Here is an 18,000-nt window from a genome sequence, read left to right as displayed (position 1 = left end):
ATTTACTTTCTCATTTGAAGGCTTGTTTTTGCTGGTCTAAAGGAGAACATGGTGTTTGATTACTTACATCCTAGCTAGTATTTGATGAATCTGTTTGCATTTCCACAAAGTGGACTAAAACTGCAGGTGCATTTGTACCAGCTAATTTGGGACTTGCAGATGAAAATTGAGAAAAAGAAACATCTGCCAAGATGATAGACTCAAAAGCTGTATGTAAATTAACCATTTTTAAATCTCTTAAAAGTCTAGGAGAGATTTGCATTTAAACAATTTCTTTAATGTGCTGGTGGGATTTCAGTGGAACAAGTACTTTGAAAGGTTGCAGGTGGGAGTCATTCAGTTACATTCTTGGAAAACAGGCAGTAATTATGTGGCTGGAGCCCAAATATGGTTATGCCTTTCAATTCAGTAATTGCTGCATGGATAGTCTTTTCCATTTTAGATATTCTAATAGGTATGTAGTGATATCCCATTGTGATTTTAATTTGTATTAACCTAATTACTAATAATGTTGAAAATCTTTTTATGCATTCATTTGCCATCCATGTATCTTCATCGGTCTTGTCTGTTAAGATCTTCCGCCCACTCTGTAAATTATTTTCTTGTTATTGAATTTTAAGAGTTGTTTATTTATTCTGGAATCAAGTCCTTTAACACATATGTGATTTCCAAATATTTTCTTCCAGTCTGTGGCTTGACTTTCCATTTCTTAAAATTGTCTTTCAAGAGAAGTTTTACTTTTGATTGAGTTTAATTTGCCAATTTTTTGCTTTTCTTGATCATGCTTTTGGTGGTATATCTAAGAAATCTTTGCCTAAACAAAGTTACAAATATTTTCATCTTTGTTTCCTTCTAGAAATTTTACCCTTCACACATTTTCAGTAGTCATTCTACTATAAAGAAGGTCTTCCCTACTCCCCTACTTTTTGATTTATCTATCCATTATCATGATTCATAGATTTCTATTTTTATTCAATGGGTTATGATTTTTGATTGTTCGTTGCTATTACAGAAATAAAGCAATTTTTTCCCTAGCTTTATTGGGGTACGATAAACAAATAAAACTGTGTATATTTACATGTACATGATGTTTTGATATTATTATACATGTGAAATGATTGCCACAATTAAGTTAATTAATACATCCATCACAAAAATAGTTACCATTTTTGTGTCTGTGTAGTGAGAACACTTGACATCTACTATCCTGGGGCACGTGGCTGGCTCAGTTGGTACAGCATGTAACTCTTCATCTTGGGGTCACAAATCCAAGCCCCACATTGGACATGGAGCTTACTTAAAAAAAAAAAAAAAGATCTACTCTCAGCAAATTTCAAGTATATAATACATTATTATTATAGTCACACGCTATACACTAGGTCTCCAGAACTTATTCATAACTGAAAGTTTGTACTCTTGGACCAACATCTCCCCGTTTCCCTCATCCCCACAGTCCCTGGTAATCACCATTCTGCTCTCTGATTCCTTGAGTTCAGTTTTTTTACATTTCACACATGAAATCGTGCAGTATCTTTCTGTGTCTGGCTTATTTAGCTTAGCATAATGTCCTCCTGGTATACCCATGCTGTTGTAAATGGCAGGATTTCCTTTTTTAATTTTAATTTTCATATCTGTTTATTCTTCTTTAATTTTGAACAGTTTCTCAACCTTTCCTTTTTTCATGACATTGATATTTTTGAAGAATATGGGCCATTATTTTATAGAATGTTTCTCAGTTTAAGTTTGTCAGTGTTTCCTCATGATCACATGCAGGTTATGTCTCTGACCAGAATACTACATACATGATCTTGTGTTGCTTTTAGGGAATCACATTCAGAGACACCTGATATCCATCTGCCCCTTATTGATGATGAGGATTATTGGTGATAATCATCTGGTGAAAGTATTGTCCACTTTCTTCCATTTTTTTCTACTGCATAGTTAGATTTTTCTCCTTGCAGTGTATAATCAATCTGTGGGATAATTCACTGAGAATATGCAAATACCCTTTTCTCATGAAACTTAACACTTCAATCTTGCCTGATCAATCTTTACTATTATCGTTGTAAATAGTAATTTTCCAACTCTACCACCCTTCCCATATTTTTAATTGACATTCTGCTATATAATAAAGGGTCTTCCCTTCTCCCTTACTTTTTGATTTATTATCATTATGGATTCATGGATTTCTGTTTTATTCAATGGGTTATAATCCATTACAGTCCTAATTTATTTTGATTCCAGTTTGTCCCAAATTTGGCCAGTTGTAGTCCCTTTTGCAGCCTCACATGGCCATCATTCTTTGAGCAGTCCCTTACTTTCTGGCGTAACATACCATGTTCCAAGTACATTTGGTACCTTCTCTGCCCCTGCCCTGGAATCAGCCATTTCTATAAGAAGCCCCTTTTCCTTTGGTGGGAAATGGTATTTAACCAAGATCTGGGTGTTAGGTGTACTCATTGTCACTGGAACATTTACAAAAGATTCTGACATTTGTTGTAGCTTGGATCAAGGGATGATTTACCACACAATCTTTTGTTTACACAGCTAACTTAAAAATTCACATTTTGATCCATTTCTAAAGAAGATGGACATGGTGTGGAAACATCTATATATCCGTTCCAGAATACTGCCTAAAAATTCTTACTGGGTGATACTTTATATCCTCATTGGATTCTCCTTACCTTTGTTTACGGGACTGGATCAATTTCTACTCAATTCTAGAAATTGGGCGGATTTGAGATATAGCCTTAAGAAGATTAATGTAATTACTCCTGCATTTTTTAAAAAGATTTTTGAAAAAGTGTTTATTTATTAAAAAAAATTTTTTTTAATGTTTATTGATTTTTGAGACAGAGACAGAGCATGAAGGGGGGAGGGTCAGAGAGAGAGACACACAGAATCTGAAACAGGCTCCAGGCTATCAGCTGTCAGCACAGAGCCCAACGCATGGCTCAAACTCACGGACCGCGAGATCATGACCTGAGCTGAAGTTGGCCGCTCAACCGACTGAGCCACCCAGGCGCCCCTTTTTATTTAAGTAATCTCTATACCCAACAAAGGGCTTGAACTCACAATCCTGAGATCAAGAGTTGCATGTTCTTCTGACTGAGCCAGCCAGGTGTGCCCCTGATTACTACAGCATTTTTAAGTATTCTTCAGTTCTATGGTTTTTCAGAACACTTAGGTCATTTTCTGGCATTCTCCAATTCATTTTTTGTAATCAAGTGTTTTTTTCCTTAGGGGCATATTAATAAATGCACTAATTAGTTTAAATCAAGAAGACTGAGATTTTGAGTAGATAGGAGCACTCAGAATTCCTTCTTAAATGTATCTAATTTTTCCTGAGGTTTTAGAAATTCTTTAAATATGGCTTTCACATCTGCCTTCGTCTTGGTTCAAAATCTACTCTTCATAATTTTAAGTGAAAATTTCAACTTTACAATTACAAGTTCAGGTGGGAAAGGAGATGACCTTTGTGTGTTTAAATGGTAGGTGGAACATAAAAAGAAGAGAGATTGTGTATGTGAATAGAATTGTTTACAGATGCCTGGCTGGCTCAGTCAGTAGAGCATGTGTCTCTTGATCTGGGGGTTACAAGTTTGAGCCCCACGGTGGATGTAGAGATTACTTAAAAAATAATAAAATCTTGGGGCACCTGGGTGGCGCAGTCGGTTAAGCGTCCGACTTCAGCCAGGTCACGATCTCGCGGTCCGTGAGTTCGAGCCCCGCGTCAGGCTCTGGGCTGATGGCTCGGAGCCTGGAGCCTGTTTCCGATTCTGTGTCTCCCTCTCTCTTTGCCCCTCCCCCGTTCATGCTCTGTCTCTCTCTGTCCCAAAAATAAATAAAAAACGTTGAAAAAAAAATTTAATAAAAAAAAAATAATAAAATCTTAAAAAAAAAGGAATTGTTTAATCATTATATTGTACATCTGAAACTAATATAACACTGTAGTCAATTATACTTGAATTTAAAAAAAGGAAGGGAGATTGTATAATGGAGTAGAGAAAGGACACAAGATGAATAGGGAATTCCCAAGAGTGAAACAATACTAAATTTTTCACATTTTTTCATTAGCTTTAGCCATAGACTCTTTTGGGAAACAATTCTATTGTCAAGACTAAGCTCTGATTCTTTCTGATGGCAATCAAAGAAGGCTGACCTTCTTGGTTAGGTATTTTGTCACCTTATTGTTCTAAGTCCCTCCGAAAAGGACAATCAGTCATAATTAAAGATTCCCCCAAGATGCCACTGTAGTTCTTGATTATTCTTGGTGAAATTGTGCCATTTGAAAAGATGGCATGGTAAGTAAGAACTGTAGTGATGTAATGGAGAGGCAGAGAACCCCATGAGAACTGACCTGGATGAAGCATTGTTTATGGTTTCTTTGTCTCCATATCCTAACTAATGGCTTGCTGTCATCACCACTATGCATGAAAACCTCTGGTCCCAGTTCAGGCATTGAAAATAATCAAGGCAGTTCTCAGAAGCACAAAGATAAGACTAAGGAGTGTTCTTACAAAGTTTTGAAAGATGACCTAAACCACGTTTGTCCAAAGGATTCCATTATAATGACGTTTTTTTATTCTTTATTCTCCACAACTAATTTGAATGGTGGGCTTACCAAATATATGCCTGCTTTCTCTCTATAGACTTCATATAAACAAACCAAAACAAAAGCAAAAATTAAACAGGAGTAAAAAATACAGGCCACTTTTAACAAAAGGACAAAGGATAACAAAACAGAACCCAAAGTTTTATTCTTAGTCCTGGGAATCAAAAATAAATTTAGTGCCAAAGAGCTTAACAAAGTTCAGAGCTTCAGGTTCAGTGTGAAACTTACCTCATTATTATGGGTCAAGTGAATTTGAATGGGTGCAGACCCAAAGATTCTCAAATTTGCCCCCTCTTACCATATCAAGGAGTGTGGAAATGGGGATCTCAACAGAATCTAGGCAGCACCTTCAGATTGTTAAAACTCTACAACAGAAGAACATCAGCGACCTGCCCGTGTCTTAATAAACCAAGTACATTTAGCTTTCTGCAGTAAGACAGAATGCCCCATAGGCACAGTTTAGAAACATCTTAATCTGGGAAGGTCAGGGAGGACTTTTAAAATGAGTATTACGGGGTGTCTGGGTGGCTCAGTCAGTTGGTTAAGCAACCAACCCTTAATTTTGGCTCAAGTTGTGATCTCCCTTTGTAACATCAAGCCCTGCGTTGGGCTCCATGCTGATAGCATGGAGCCTGCTTGGGATTCCCTCTCTCCCTCTCTCCCACTCCCCTCTCTCCCTCTCTCTCTCCCTCTTTCCCTCTCTCTCTCCCTCTTTCCCCCCAACCCCTGCTTGCACGAACACATACTCTCTCTCTCCCAAAATAAATAAATAAACTTAAATAAAATGAGTATTAGGTGCGTACAGAGCAGAGTAAATGTCTTTTCTTCTAGGGCAAAATACATACATACATACATACATACATATTCATGCTTGGATCAAGTGCTCGTAGTAGGTGTTTTGTAAAGTAGGGAGCTGGTTAGAATAGGAAGATTGGAAAAAGAAGTTATTTGCTGATTGGTTCAGGGTTCAAAGCCAGATTTTTTTTTTTTTTTTTTTTAACTGTGGGGAAATATATCCTAAGGTTTCACTTGAGATTTGGGTCAGTTATAGTGGTTTATGAGTTAAGATGTTACAAGGGGGTTATAAACTCATTTCTCATTCTCTTAATTTATCTTTTCCCTCACTTTGGATTTTCCTGTATAGGCTGACCACACTTATCTGGAGGTAATGAATCTGGTAAACTTACGTTTCTGAAACACAATACTTGGGCCCTTAACTTCTGGATTAACTTCCACATCTGTAAAATGACAAAAGAGACTCCATGATCCCTTCTAGCTTTTAATGACTTGAGATTTTAAGTAAGTTAACTATGAAAGACTGTTTACAAGAAAAGTAATACAGATGTCCCCTTATACATATATGAATAGAGAGATGCAAACTGAACTATAAGAAGATAGATAGCATCCATCCCCTAACATGTTGTCAGAGACTAACTGAAGGATAAGATGAAAATGCCTATTATCACTTGTATTACTTAACATTGTATAAAATACAATATCTAGGCCTTGAAATATGTGTAAGATCACCCTAATATCCTCCTCAGTGGGGGAAACTGAAAGCCTTTCCCCTAAGATCAGGAACACGACAGTGTTGGCCACTCTCACCATTGTTGTTCAACATAGTCCAGGAAGTCCTAGCCTCAGCAATCAGAAAACAGTAAGAAATAAAAGGCATTCAAATCAGCAAGGAAGAAGTCCAGCTTTCACTCTTTGAAGGTGACATGATATGTGGAAAATCTGAAAGACTCCACCAAAAGATTGCTGGAACCAGTACATGAATTCAGCAAAATCACAGGATATAAAATCAATGTACAAAAATCTGTGGCATTTCTATCCACCGATAATGAAGTAGCAGAAAGAGAAAACGAGGAATCAATATCATTTACAATTGTGCTCAGAACCATAAGATACCTAGGAATAAACCTAACCAAAGAGGTAAAACTATAGAAAACTTATGAAAGAAATTGAAGACACAAAGAAATGGAAAAAACATTCCATGCTCATGGGTTGGAAGAACAAATATTGTTAAAATGTCTACACTACACAAAGCAATCTACACATTCAGTGCAATCCCTATCAAAGTAACACCAGCATTTTTCACAGAGCTAAAACAAACAATGCTAAAATTTGTATGGAAACAGAAAAGATACCAAATAGCCAAAGTAATGTTGAAAAAGAAAACCAAAGTCACAATTCCGGACTTCAAGCTGTATTACAAAGCTGTAATCATCAAGACAGTATGGTACTGTCACAAGAACAGACACATAGATCAATGGAACATAGATCAATAGAGAACCCAGAAATGGACCCACAACTGTATGGTAAAATTAACAACTTAGGAAACAACAGATGTTGGTGAGGAAGGGGAGAAAGGGGAAACTTCTTACACTTTTGGTGGGAATGCAAACTGGGCCAGCCACTCTGAAAAACAGTATGTAGTTTTCTCAAAAAGTTAAAAATAGAGCTATTCTACAACCTAGCAAAGGATTTGTATTTATCCAAAGGATACAAAAATATTGATTTGAAGGGGCACATGCACCCCTCTGTTTATAACAGCACTATCAACAATAGCTAAATTATGGAAAGAGCCCAAATGTCCTTGAACTGATGAATGGGTAAAGAAGATGTGGTACATATATATACAATGAAATATACGCAGCAATCAAAAAGAATGAAATCTTGCCATTTGCAACAACGTGGATAGAACTAGGGTTTGCTATGCTAAGTGAAATAAGTCCGTCAGAGAAAGACAAATACCATACGATTTTAATCATACATGGATTTTAAGAAACAAAACAGATGAACATAGAAGAAGGGAAAGAAAAGTAAGATAGAAACAGAGAGGGAGGCAGACTGTAGAGACTCTTAAATACAGAGAAAAAACTGAGGGTTGCTGGAGGGGAGGGGAGTGGGAGATGGGCTAAATGGGTGATGGGCATTAAGCAGAGCATTTGTTGTGATGAGCACTGGGTGTTATATGTAAGTGATGAATCACTAAATTCTACTCATGAAACCAATACTACACTATATGTTAACTAACTTAAGTAATATATACTACACTATATGTTAACTGACTTAAGTGAAATTAAGTTAAGTCTTAGAAAAAAAATTTTTTTTTAATTTTTTTTTCAACGTTTTTTATTTATTTTTGGGACAGAGAGAGACAGAGCATGAACGGGGGAGGGGCAGAGAGAGAGGGAGACACAGAATCGGAAACAGGCTCCAGGCTCCGAGCCATCAGCCCAGAGCCCGACGCGGGGCTCGAACTCACGGACCGCGAGATCGTGACCTGGCTGAAGTCGGACGCTTAACTGACTGCGCCACCCAGGCGCCCCGAAAAATTTTTAAAAAATATGTGTAGGAACTATACGGAAAAAATAAATGTAAGTATATAAATATAATCCCAATAAAAATTTCAGCCTTTCTGTTTTTGAGAGTGGAAAGTTGACAGAAGTATTTTAAAAATCATCTAGAGGAAGAAATTTATGATTACTATGAGAATAATCACGAAATTTGTGAAAAAGAATAGTTATTATATTTCACTTTTCTCCTGATTCTTTCCTAAAAAGAATACTTACGGGTGCCTGGATGGCTCAGTTGGTTAAGCATCCGACTTTGGCTCAAGTCATGATCTCACAGTTTGTGGGTTTGAGCCCTGAGTCAGGGGCTCTGTGCTTACAGCTCAGAGCCTGATGCCTGCTTCGGATTCTGTGTCTCCCTCTCTCTCTGCACCTCCCCTGCTAATGTTCTGTCTCTCTCTCTCTCTCTCTCTCTCTCTCTCTCAAAACTAAATAAACATTAAAAAAATTAAAATAAAAAAGGATATTTAAAATATTAATAAATCCCAAAGGACAGCAATGTAAGGAAGAGTTTGGGTGGAAGAAGGGAGAAACATGTGTTATCTCCACCATCATTAATGGAATTATTATAGCCAGGACCATCTGGGACACTGAGAGTTTGTGTAACAGTGTTTAATATAATATAAATAATATAGATATCGTATCATATATACTTAAGTATACTTTATATTTTATGTATAAATATATACTTTATAATTTATAAATATATAAATTTATATTTTACAATATAATTGTATTTATATTAATTATTAATATTATATTAATTATATATGTCCCATATATATTTCCCAGAATTAAAAGCTAGAAGTATCCAGATTGAAAAGGACAAGCATGTTTCCTGAACAATGAATAAAAAGAGATGGAGAACAAGACATATTTTCATAAAATTTTAATGTATCAGGGAAAGACAAGGTCAAAAGAACCTCAGGGAAGATGGGAAAGCATATCATGAATAAAAGAATGAGAATTAGGATCACATTATGCTCTTGATAGGCTAAGGCTGCCAGATTTGACAAATAAAAATAAAGGACATCTAGTTAAATTTGAATTTAAGACGGATGAGTATTTAGTGTAAGTATATCTTAAATATTGCAAAGGATATACTAAAAAATTTGTTGTTAATCTGATTCAGATTTAACTTGATGAATTTAATTCTTCCAGCAATCCTACAGTGGCAACAATGGATGTAACTCTGGTAAGAACATCCAAGTAAGCCTTATTTACCTTTTCCTTACTGTAAGAAATCAAATAAAGCAACGAGGAGGGAAAAAAACCAACAACTGCAAAACACCCTGTCCTGCTATTTTTTTTTTAAGTTTGTTTATTTATTTTGAGAGAAAGAGAGCATATGAGCATGTGCACGCAGGGGATGGGCAGAGAAGGAGGGAGAGGGAATCCTAAGCAGGCTCTGCGCTGTCAGTGTGGAGCCCAACGCAGGGCTCGAACTCCCAAGCTGCCAGATCGTGACCCTAGCTGAAACCAAGTTGCTTAACCAACTGAGCCACCCAGGTGCCCTGTCTTGCTATTTTTAGCAAAACAGGCAACGGATGATACCTGCAGAAACCAAGGACTTAAAAGTTGCTATTAAAGGTTAAATTGTGCAGAAAATGCAAGGACAATGTCAAGGCCCCTTATGAGTAGCAGGCCTCAGAAAGTAGCAGAAAAGCATACTTCCTGAAAGGAGAAACTCATCCAGAAATGCAAACTCTATAGCCTATAAATCTAATAACTGAGGGGTAATGTAAGCTGAGCTTCAGCAGAAGTCACAACTTGGGATACAGAGAAAATGCACAGAGTATCTATCTGAGAGGGCTCCTAAACAGCACATCTCAGAAAGATCCAGCAGAATCTTACTCCATGAAGTTCAAGGGCTCATCGGTAAGTGCAAGGGCTCTGTCCTGTTTGCTGCTGCTGGTGAAGGGCCTGGGTATGCAGGGCTGGGAACAGAAATCCTTCCAGACTCAGCTTGGGTCAGAGGACCAAAGGGAGGAGGGCTACACAAAATCTTGTCAGAGGAGCCATTCTGGCTGGAATCTGTGGTCTCTGTGACTGCGAAGAGAGGGCTTCTGAACGGTCTGACACCTGGCAGGGAACCCTGGCCCCTCCACCATCCATGAACTCACCTGCAAATAGCTGGACCAGGAAAAACCATGTCATTATAAATTAATGTTGAAGAAAGGCTATGGCAGGACATCAGCACAACAATTTTGTAAGAGAAAATGTGAAAAGAGCTATAAAAATTACAAATGCATCAAAGACATTTACAGGAAAATGATGTCATAGAACAGATGAAGACACTGACCACACGTTCCATTACAAGGTAAAAATCTTTTTTTTTCTTTTTTTCTTTTTTTCTTTTTTAGTGTTCCATCTACTAGGTAAAAATCTTAAGGAAACTATCATCTCCATGTAGGAAGACAACAGAAAACCAGCCCAGAAAAAGATTTTTTCCCTGGATTTTATACATTAATAAGAAACAAGCAAATACTTTTTATGTTTTCAATGGGATTTATTTATATTTAAGTAAAAGTAACAAACGTTAACATAAGTTATTTCCTTTATCATATTTATTTTGTACGACCACATTTTTATCAAGCAGCATTATGGAATGTTCCCTGGGTCCACAACTCTGAACTTTCCAACTATTATATGCATCCTCTTTTCCAACTTTAAACATGACCTTGTACACTGAAGAAGCATGGCTTGTCATTGCAAAGTTGTCATGTGTGACAACCTGACATCAAAGTAGAAGCCTCTTGATGAAGAATGTTTTATCTTTCATTCATTTAAAAAATGGTATTTTTCTTTTTGTGTGATTATCCATCCCATATGATTTTGTTTTCAATTCTTTTTTCTACTGATACTATGGAATCAAACCAGTTAAAACTAAGGATTGTAGCAATAAAACCAACCAAATACATATGATGTAATATCTTATATAGGATATTTTAGATGATGTTTATGTTTTATATTACACATCTGTATTTAATATACTTTGGGCAATAAAAAGTTAGAAGCATGTAAACAAACAGGAAAATTTTTTCTGAAATCAATATATTGTTTCAACAGTCACAAAAACTTGGGTTTCTTTCTTTCCTAGGAGTGCAGTGGAATAGTTTCATATTAAAATAAAAAGGTCTTGTTGCTTTCACTTTTTTCAGATTCCTGTTTTATACATTTTTAGGTAACAGGGAAGAATAACCCTGTAACTTCATTGCGAAAACACCATTACTTGGTTAGATATGATCATCAAATTTTAGACCAACTTTGCTGTCCTCACATTCATGTACATTGATTATTTACTATTTACTTTTCCAAGCATGCACTTTTGCTAAAGATCCAAACACTAAACTGGGAAGTCGTTGGCTATAATAAATGTACAGTGACTGATTATTTAGGACAATGACAAATCGTAGGGGTTAAAGTTTTTGTTGCTGTGGTAAGAGCTCTATTGTGTTAAGTTAGCTGTGCAGAGAAGCGTTTGGGGACAGGAAAATGCATATTTCCAAGAAACCATATTGCATGCTTATTTGACTACTAGAAATTCTCTGGTTTGATGCATCACTGATATTTATGGTGGAATCTACATGCAGCTTCTTCAGCAAGCTTGTTGCTCCATCGAGAGCCAGCGATATTCCAGACATCTCCCAGCCTGTCACCATGTCTCTCTGTGCTCACTGCCAGGGAGGTTGCAGATTCTCCAACAAAATCCAATGTTAGATTCAAAACTGAAGATGTTTTATTTCAGATACCTACAATACCTAGAGAAAGCAAATTTCAAAAAAACAACAAATTTATGTTAGAGTTCTTACAGTGCTTTTAACAGTTGTATGAGTTATTGTGCCTACTATAAATTTTTGCCTAAAAATACAAATTGTTAATAGGAGCTATTACTACTGAGGTGACTTAGAAATTATTTTATCATCTATTCAGAGAAATTCCAGCATAGACAACAGTTAAAATATTTTACATATATTTTAATCTCAAATGACTTAAAAAATCTTTGTATTGGGTAAAATTTCAAATCCACAAAGTAAAATGAACCATCCCCACATACCCATCAATCATCCTAAAAAAATTATCACCAATTCTGTTTGTCATTCTTCAGTAACATTTATTGACTGCTTAAATAGCAGGCAGTTCCCCAAATCTGGTTTACCTCTTTCAAAAGTCACAAAAACCAAATGAGCTAGGTTAGATGCAGAATTACTATAAAGTTAATAAAGATTGCTTGCATGAGTGCCTTCCAATATGTTCACATGTTTATTTATTTTTATTAAATTTGCAACAGTTAGATATTTCGACTATAATCAGTTGAGACCACTGCCTTTCCCTTTCAACTGCCCCTTAGCCATATTTTCTCTCTGATTGTAACCATGGGGTGGCAGTGGGTATTTCTGGGATTTTACCACGGATTGACTGGGATATCCTTTTGTGCTTTGTCATGTCTCCGATTTATAGTTATATTAATGGTGGCCATTCCAGTTTGTAGTATCCTTTAGCAAAAATATGACTATGGTCAATTCAAAGAATGTCTAAGAGGACTCACTCCATAGAAAGCTTGAAACGCCCTGAAATCTTATAGCTCAGGTATCATAGAAATTTAACAGAGGTTTCCCCAAATTTGACAACAATCCTAAAATTTATATTGCTACAAAAGAGTTAAGAATTTGAAAGAAAACTCTTAAAAATGTCAAAAAGAAAAAAATACATTTTTTAATCTACTATACTAGAGGATAGTCTAAATTATTTTTTTATTCTTTCTGTAGAAAAGGCTATTATAAACTTGTCAAATGAAGAGGCAATCAACATGTATGCAACTCAAAAAAAGTAGGATGAAAGTATTATAGAGCTGTTAGTAAAAATATTATATAATTTCCTCTACATTATGTGATATTTGAGAAATTTGTCAACTTTTAAACAGTATGTCATTTTGGGGCGTCTGGCTGGGTCAGTCAGAGCATGCGACTCTTGATCTCGAGGTCATAAGTTTGAGCCCCACTTTGGATGTGGAGCCTATGTGGAATTTTAGCTGACTGTGTATTCATAATTTTGTATTTCTTGAAGTGAGTTCTCCAAATACTATTAAGCCTTAGGTCCCACAAATCCTGAATCCATTCCTAGGCAGGTAGTAGTATTATCCCTGTATAAATTGATATTTAGAGAGTTCAAGTGAGTTTCCAAAGGCCACACATTTATTAAGAAGTGGAACAGTCTTCAAAACCAGACTTTCTGACCCTAAAACATATAATTTTATATGTAAACTTGGCTAGCCTATGATACTCAGTTGTTTGGCCAAACACCAGTCCAGATGTTGCCATAAAGGTATTTTTTAGATGGGATTAACATTTAAAGCAGTAGATTTTCAGTAAAGCAGATTATCCTCCATGATATGGGTGGGTTTCACCTAGTTAGTTGTAAGCCTTAAGAGAAAAGGCTGAAGTTTTTTGGGGAAGGAGGAATTCTGCCTTCACGCTGCCTTTGAACTGCAACATCAACTCTTCCCTGGGTCTCTAGCCTGCTAGCCTGTCTTGCAGATTTCAGACTTACCACACCTCACAATTGTGTGTGCCAATTCCTTCAAATGTCTCTTTATATACATCCTATTGGTTCTGTTTCTCTGGAGAACTATGACTAGTGCAATAAGAAATACAAAGGACTATAGTACTACATCAAAATAAAAAGCTTTTGCACAGGGAAGGAAACCATCAACAAAAACAAAAAGGCAACGTACTGAATGGGAGAAGATATTTGCAAATGACATATCTGATAAAGGATTAATATCTAAAATATATAAAGAACTGATACAACTCAACATCAAAACAAAACAAAACAAAACCCAAACAATCCACTTAAAAAGGGGAGAGGACCTGAATGGACAATTTTCCAAAGAAGATATACAGATGGTCAATAAACACATGAAAAGATTCTCAACATCATTTAATCATCAGAGAAATGCAAATCAAAGCCACGGTAAGACATTATCTTACACGTGTCAGAATGACTAAAATCAAAAACACAAGAAAAACAAGCATTGGCAAGGATGTGGAGGAAAAGTAAGCCTCACACGCCATTGGTGGGAATGTAAATTGGTACGGCCACTGTGAAGAACAGTATGGAGTTTCCTCAAAAAATAAAAAAACAGATACCATATGATCCAATAATCTTACTGCTGGGTACTTACCTAAAGAAAATGAAAATAGTAATTTGGAAAGATATATGCTCCTCTGTGTTTACTGAAGCATTATTTGCAATAGCCAAGATATGGAAGCAACTTAAAAGCCCAATAGACTAATGGATAAGGAAGATGTAGTGTGTGTGTGTGTGTGCACGTGTGTGTGCGCACACACACGCGCACACACACACACAGGAGTATTATGCAGCCATAAAAAGGATGAAATCATGCCATTTGTGACAACATGGATGGACCTAGAGAATATTATGCTAAGAGAAATGAGTCAGGCTGAGAAACACAAATACCATATGATTTCTCTCATATGTGGAATCTTAAGAAAAAAAGAATAAACAAAAGCAGAATTATACCTGCAAATACAGAGAACAAACCGATGGTTGCCAGAGGGGAGACTGGGGGGGATGGGCAAAATGTGTGAAGGGGATTGGGAGATACAGGCTTCCAGTTATGGAATGAATAAGTATGGAAATAAAAGGCACAGCATAAGGAGTATAGTCAATGGTATTGTGATAGTGTCATATGGTTACGGAGGGTAGCTACTCTTAGGGTGAGCATAGCATAATATATAAACTTGTTGAATTGCTGTGTTGTACACCTGTAATGTAACATTTTGTGTCTACATTCAAATTTAAAAAAATGATTAAGAAAAGGTTCTTCAAAAAATACAAAGAACTATATGTTCGTGTTGGCTTTCTAATAGTTACTAATCAGATAATCTTGGCAATTCACTTAACTTCATTTTGGCTTTAGTTTCTTTATCTGCAAAGTAAAGAAATCATTTTAGACCAGGATTTCTTAATCTTGGCACAATTCACATTTTGGGTTAGGTAATACTTTGTCGTGAGGGGGACTGTCCTATGCTTTGTAGGAGGTTAGCAGCATCTGTGGCTCTGTCCACTAGATGCCAGTAGTATCATCCAGTTGTGACAATGATGTATATCTCCAGACATTTTCAAGTATCTCCTAGCTGGGAGGCAGGGGACAAAAATCCGTCCCATTCTATTTGAGCACTGCTATATTGGATCATCTTTAAGTAATAATAAATGCATTTGTAATGTTATTGTGGAGATTATATAGGCTGAGGCAGCTTTGGAAATTTCAGGAGAAGGCTGTTTGACCATTTAGTGGGATGTTATAGAGGCGATATGCTAATATTCTGTTATTCTTATTTGCCTCAGTTCCTGTAAAAAAGAAAAAAAATGGAGGGAGGCCAGAAAGGTTGGCAACATAAAGCTCTTGGCAAAGCATAAGCTGCAGGCAACTTGAGGGCAGTCATAGGAGTGAGAGAGAATAGATAAAAAGTGAAGAACGGTGGAATTTAGGGCTTATCCTCTCAGAAATAAATCTTATCTGGGAAACAGTTGTTTCAAATCCAAGCCACCAGTGGCAACCTTGCACTCAGTACTGGGTGGAGGGCATGGTCTACCACAGGGCCCGTGGGTGGGGGTTGCTGGGCTTTGTGGATGCACAGGAATTTGTAGAAGTCTACATGATTTTGCAGTGCATATTGCCTTGCTAATAGTAATGCAAAGAAAGTTATTTTTCCAAAGAATACTTTTGGGGGTGGGATGAGGAGGGAGTATGGTTTGCCTGAGTAAGTGCAGTTATCTTCAGTCTCCTTCCTGTTAAATGACCAAGAAGAGAAAAACATAGCAGCATTCCACTAGATGGTGCTATATCAGACTTATTCATGAAACATGGCTAAATTAAGTTTGATATGACCCTGTCTTTCCCAGCATGTTTTATCAGTCCTTTTGAAATGATTTAGATTTAGCTATACTTCAAATGAAAGATACCTGCCAATTAAATTAATTACCTGCCAATTAATTTGGATTTAGCTATACTTCAAATGAAAGATACCTGCCAATTAAAAAAATTTTTTCCGTTCTAGGGTTAATCTCCACCTCTGATTCAAAATACGCACATTTCCATTCCAAGCAAGTTGTCAACAAAGTGAGGCTCAGGCCCAGAAGGCACCAGAACATGCTGTGTTCTTAGCAAAAGATTTGCTCCTTTTTTCTATTTTAATCATTGCCATAGTCAGGTGATTAATAACAGTACTACTGGGTTGCGAGTACAAGCAAAATTGATATAAAACCCTTTTAGCTTTAATTTCTTTAACACTTTGCTGACTGATAGTCAGAGTTGAGTTTTGTGCCTACCCTTGGCAGGCTGAGGCATTAAAAAGGCAGACGTTGGGATATTGAAATACTATGCACAGCTCTGAAATATAATTGTGTGCTCCAAAAGGTAGCCCTATATAGCAGACCCTTGGAGTTCTGGTTACATGGCATTTAGCAAGGGAACTTAGCTACTTGGATAACTGGGTAGCCTCATGTCAAAACAAGCAGTTCTAAGGGCTAATTTAAGCAATTATTTCCCAACTGGGAAGTTGTGGGATTCACAGCCTACTGAAATTTTTCATCAGAAAAAGGATACAAATATCCTATCTTTTATAAATCTGTAAGTCAGTCTACCAGTATGGATGAGCCAAGGGAAGGAACCCCCTGCAGTCGTTATAAGTGGTTTTTTGTTTGTTTTGTTTTGTTTTGTTTTTAAGGAGAAACTATTGTTGACCCTCATCAGAGTGAGGCTTCAGTTATATAGCAAAATAGTAAGGGGCCATCAAAGGCGGTGGGGGTAGTAGTCAGGGTGGAGGATAGGTGGGGAGAATTACTGCATTACACATGGCCCAAATCCCATTTAAAACACGGTCAGAAAATAAAGGCAAAATAAAATGGTGTCAAAGGTGGCTCGAGTTAGGCAGAGAACAAGTAAAGTCAAAGTCAAAGATAGAAGTCAAGAAAATGGAAGAAAAACCTGCCCTCATGTATTTCCCATACACCTCTGTTTATCAAAAAATATTAAAAACATAATAGTGCATTTTTTTCCCACATATTTTCCATCAAAATAATGGAGAGGAAAGCTGAGCACAAGCGAACCAGCTGGGACACTGGGTTGCTAAAGCAAACACAAAATTCCACTTGAACAGTTTTGCCTAAGGGCAGGGCCTGATCATGAAGTATATTTCCTTCAAAACTCACTAGCAATAATTCTTTCTCTTAGTATAGTAGAAACATCTTGGTAAAAATCCTTATCAAACAAGTACAAACTATAACAACTGATTTAAAGATTTAAAGACAGCGAGAAGCAGAAGGAAGGATGGCAGAGGGGACCCTTCAGGACTTCCAGCCAGTAGTAGGTGCATGAACCACTGTTTGGAGTTGTAAGTTCAGTCCCATTGATGTACCTCAGAGATCTCCCTGGGGTCTGTGTCTCCCCTGTTCTAGAGAAACAATTCTTAAATTATCAAGTGTCCCTCCTCTGGCTCCTTTCTACCCCCACTCATAAGTTAACATACATTCTGTGAAAAAAAAAGAAAAGTTTCTCAGTAAAACACATTTGAAAACCACTCATACTCTATCTCCATTTTAGAGATTTCTGGTGCACTTGGGCATTTTAAAGAATATAAAATATGCTGAGAAGCTCTGGGAAAGGAAAATCTGTATCTGAACTTAGCATTTCCCAAATTGAAATCCCCTTCCCCATCCTCACCTTCACCCCCACGAATACCTAGTAGTGTTTCACAGGCCACTAGTATTCTCTAGAAGAGTGTTCACGGAATGCTACTCCAGGGATAAAAGTATTACATCTTTTGGCCCCATTGAGAGGATTGTGAAGATTGAGCAGACTTACCAAAAGGATCTACTTAATATCCTGAGAGTTCAGATTTTTGCTTAAATTTGGCTTCTTGGTACAGTTGTTTAGCTTTTGCCCTATCATTCTCCTAATTGAAACGTCATCTGTGTTGGGAAATAACTGTTTTGTGACTC

General features: G+C 36.8%; 1 protein-coding gene across 2 annotated transcripts in view; it reads right to left on the bottom strand.

The window, feature by feature from the left end:
- Positions 1-10,462: 10,462 nt before the first annotated feature.
- Positions 10,463-18,000, bottom strand: part of BEND6 (BEN domain containing 6) — a 64,088-nt gene continuing 56,550 nt past the window's right edge. For both annotated transcript variants that reach the window (XM_058734321.1, XM_058734322.1), the window contains exons 6-7: positions 17,864-18,000; positions 10,463-11,735 (exon numbers count right to left, since the gene is read on the bottom strand). In XM_058734321.1, coding sequence (XP_058590304.1) covers positions 17,873-18,000 — 128 coding nt within the window. In that variant the 3' untranslated portion in view covers positions 10,463-11,735; positions 17,864-17,872. The remainder of the gene's footprint in view (positions 11,736-17,863) is intronic.

Source organism: Neofelis nebulosa, chromosome 6, assembly GCF_028018385.1.
Source record: "Neofelis nebulosa isolate mNeoNeb1 chromosome 6, mNeoNeb1.pri, whole genome shotgun sequence".
NCBI classification, from domain to species: domain Eukaryota; kingdom Metazoa; phylum Chordata; class Mammalia; order Carnivora; family Felidae; genus Neofelis; species Neofelis nebulosa.
This window is presented reverse-complemented; position numbering and strand designations above follow the sequence as displayed.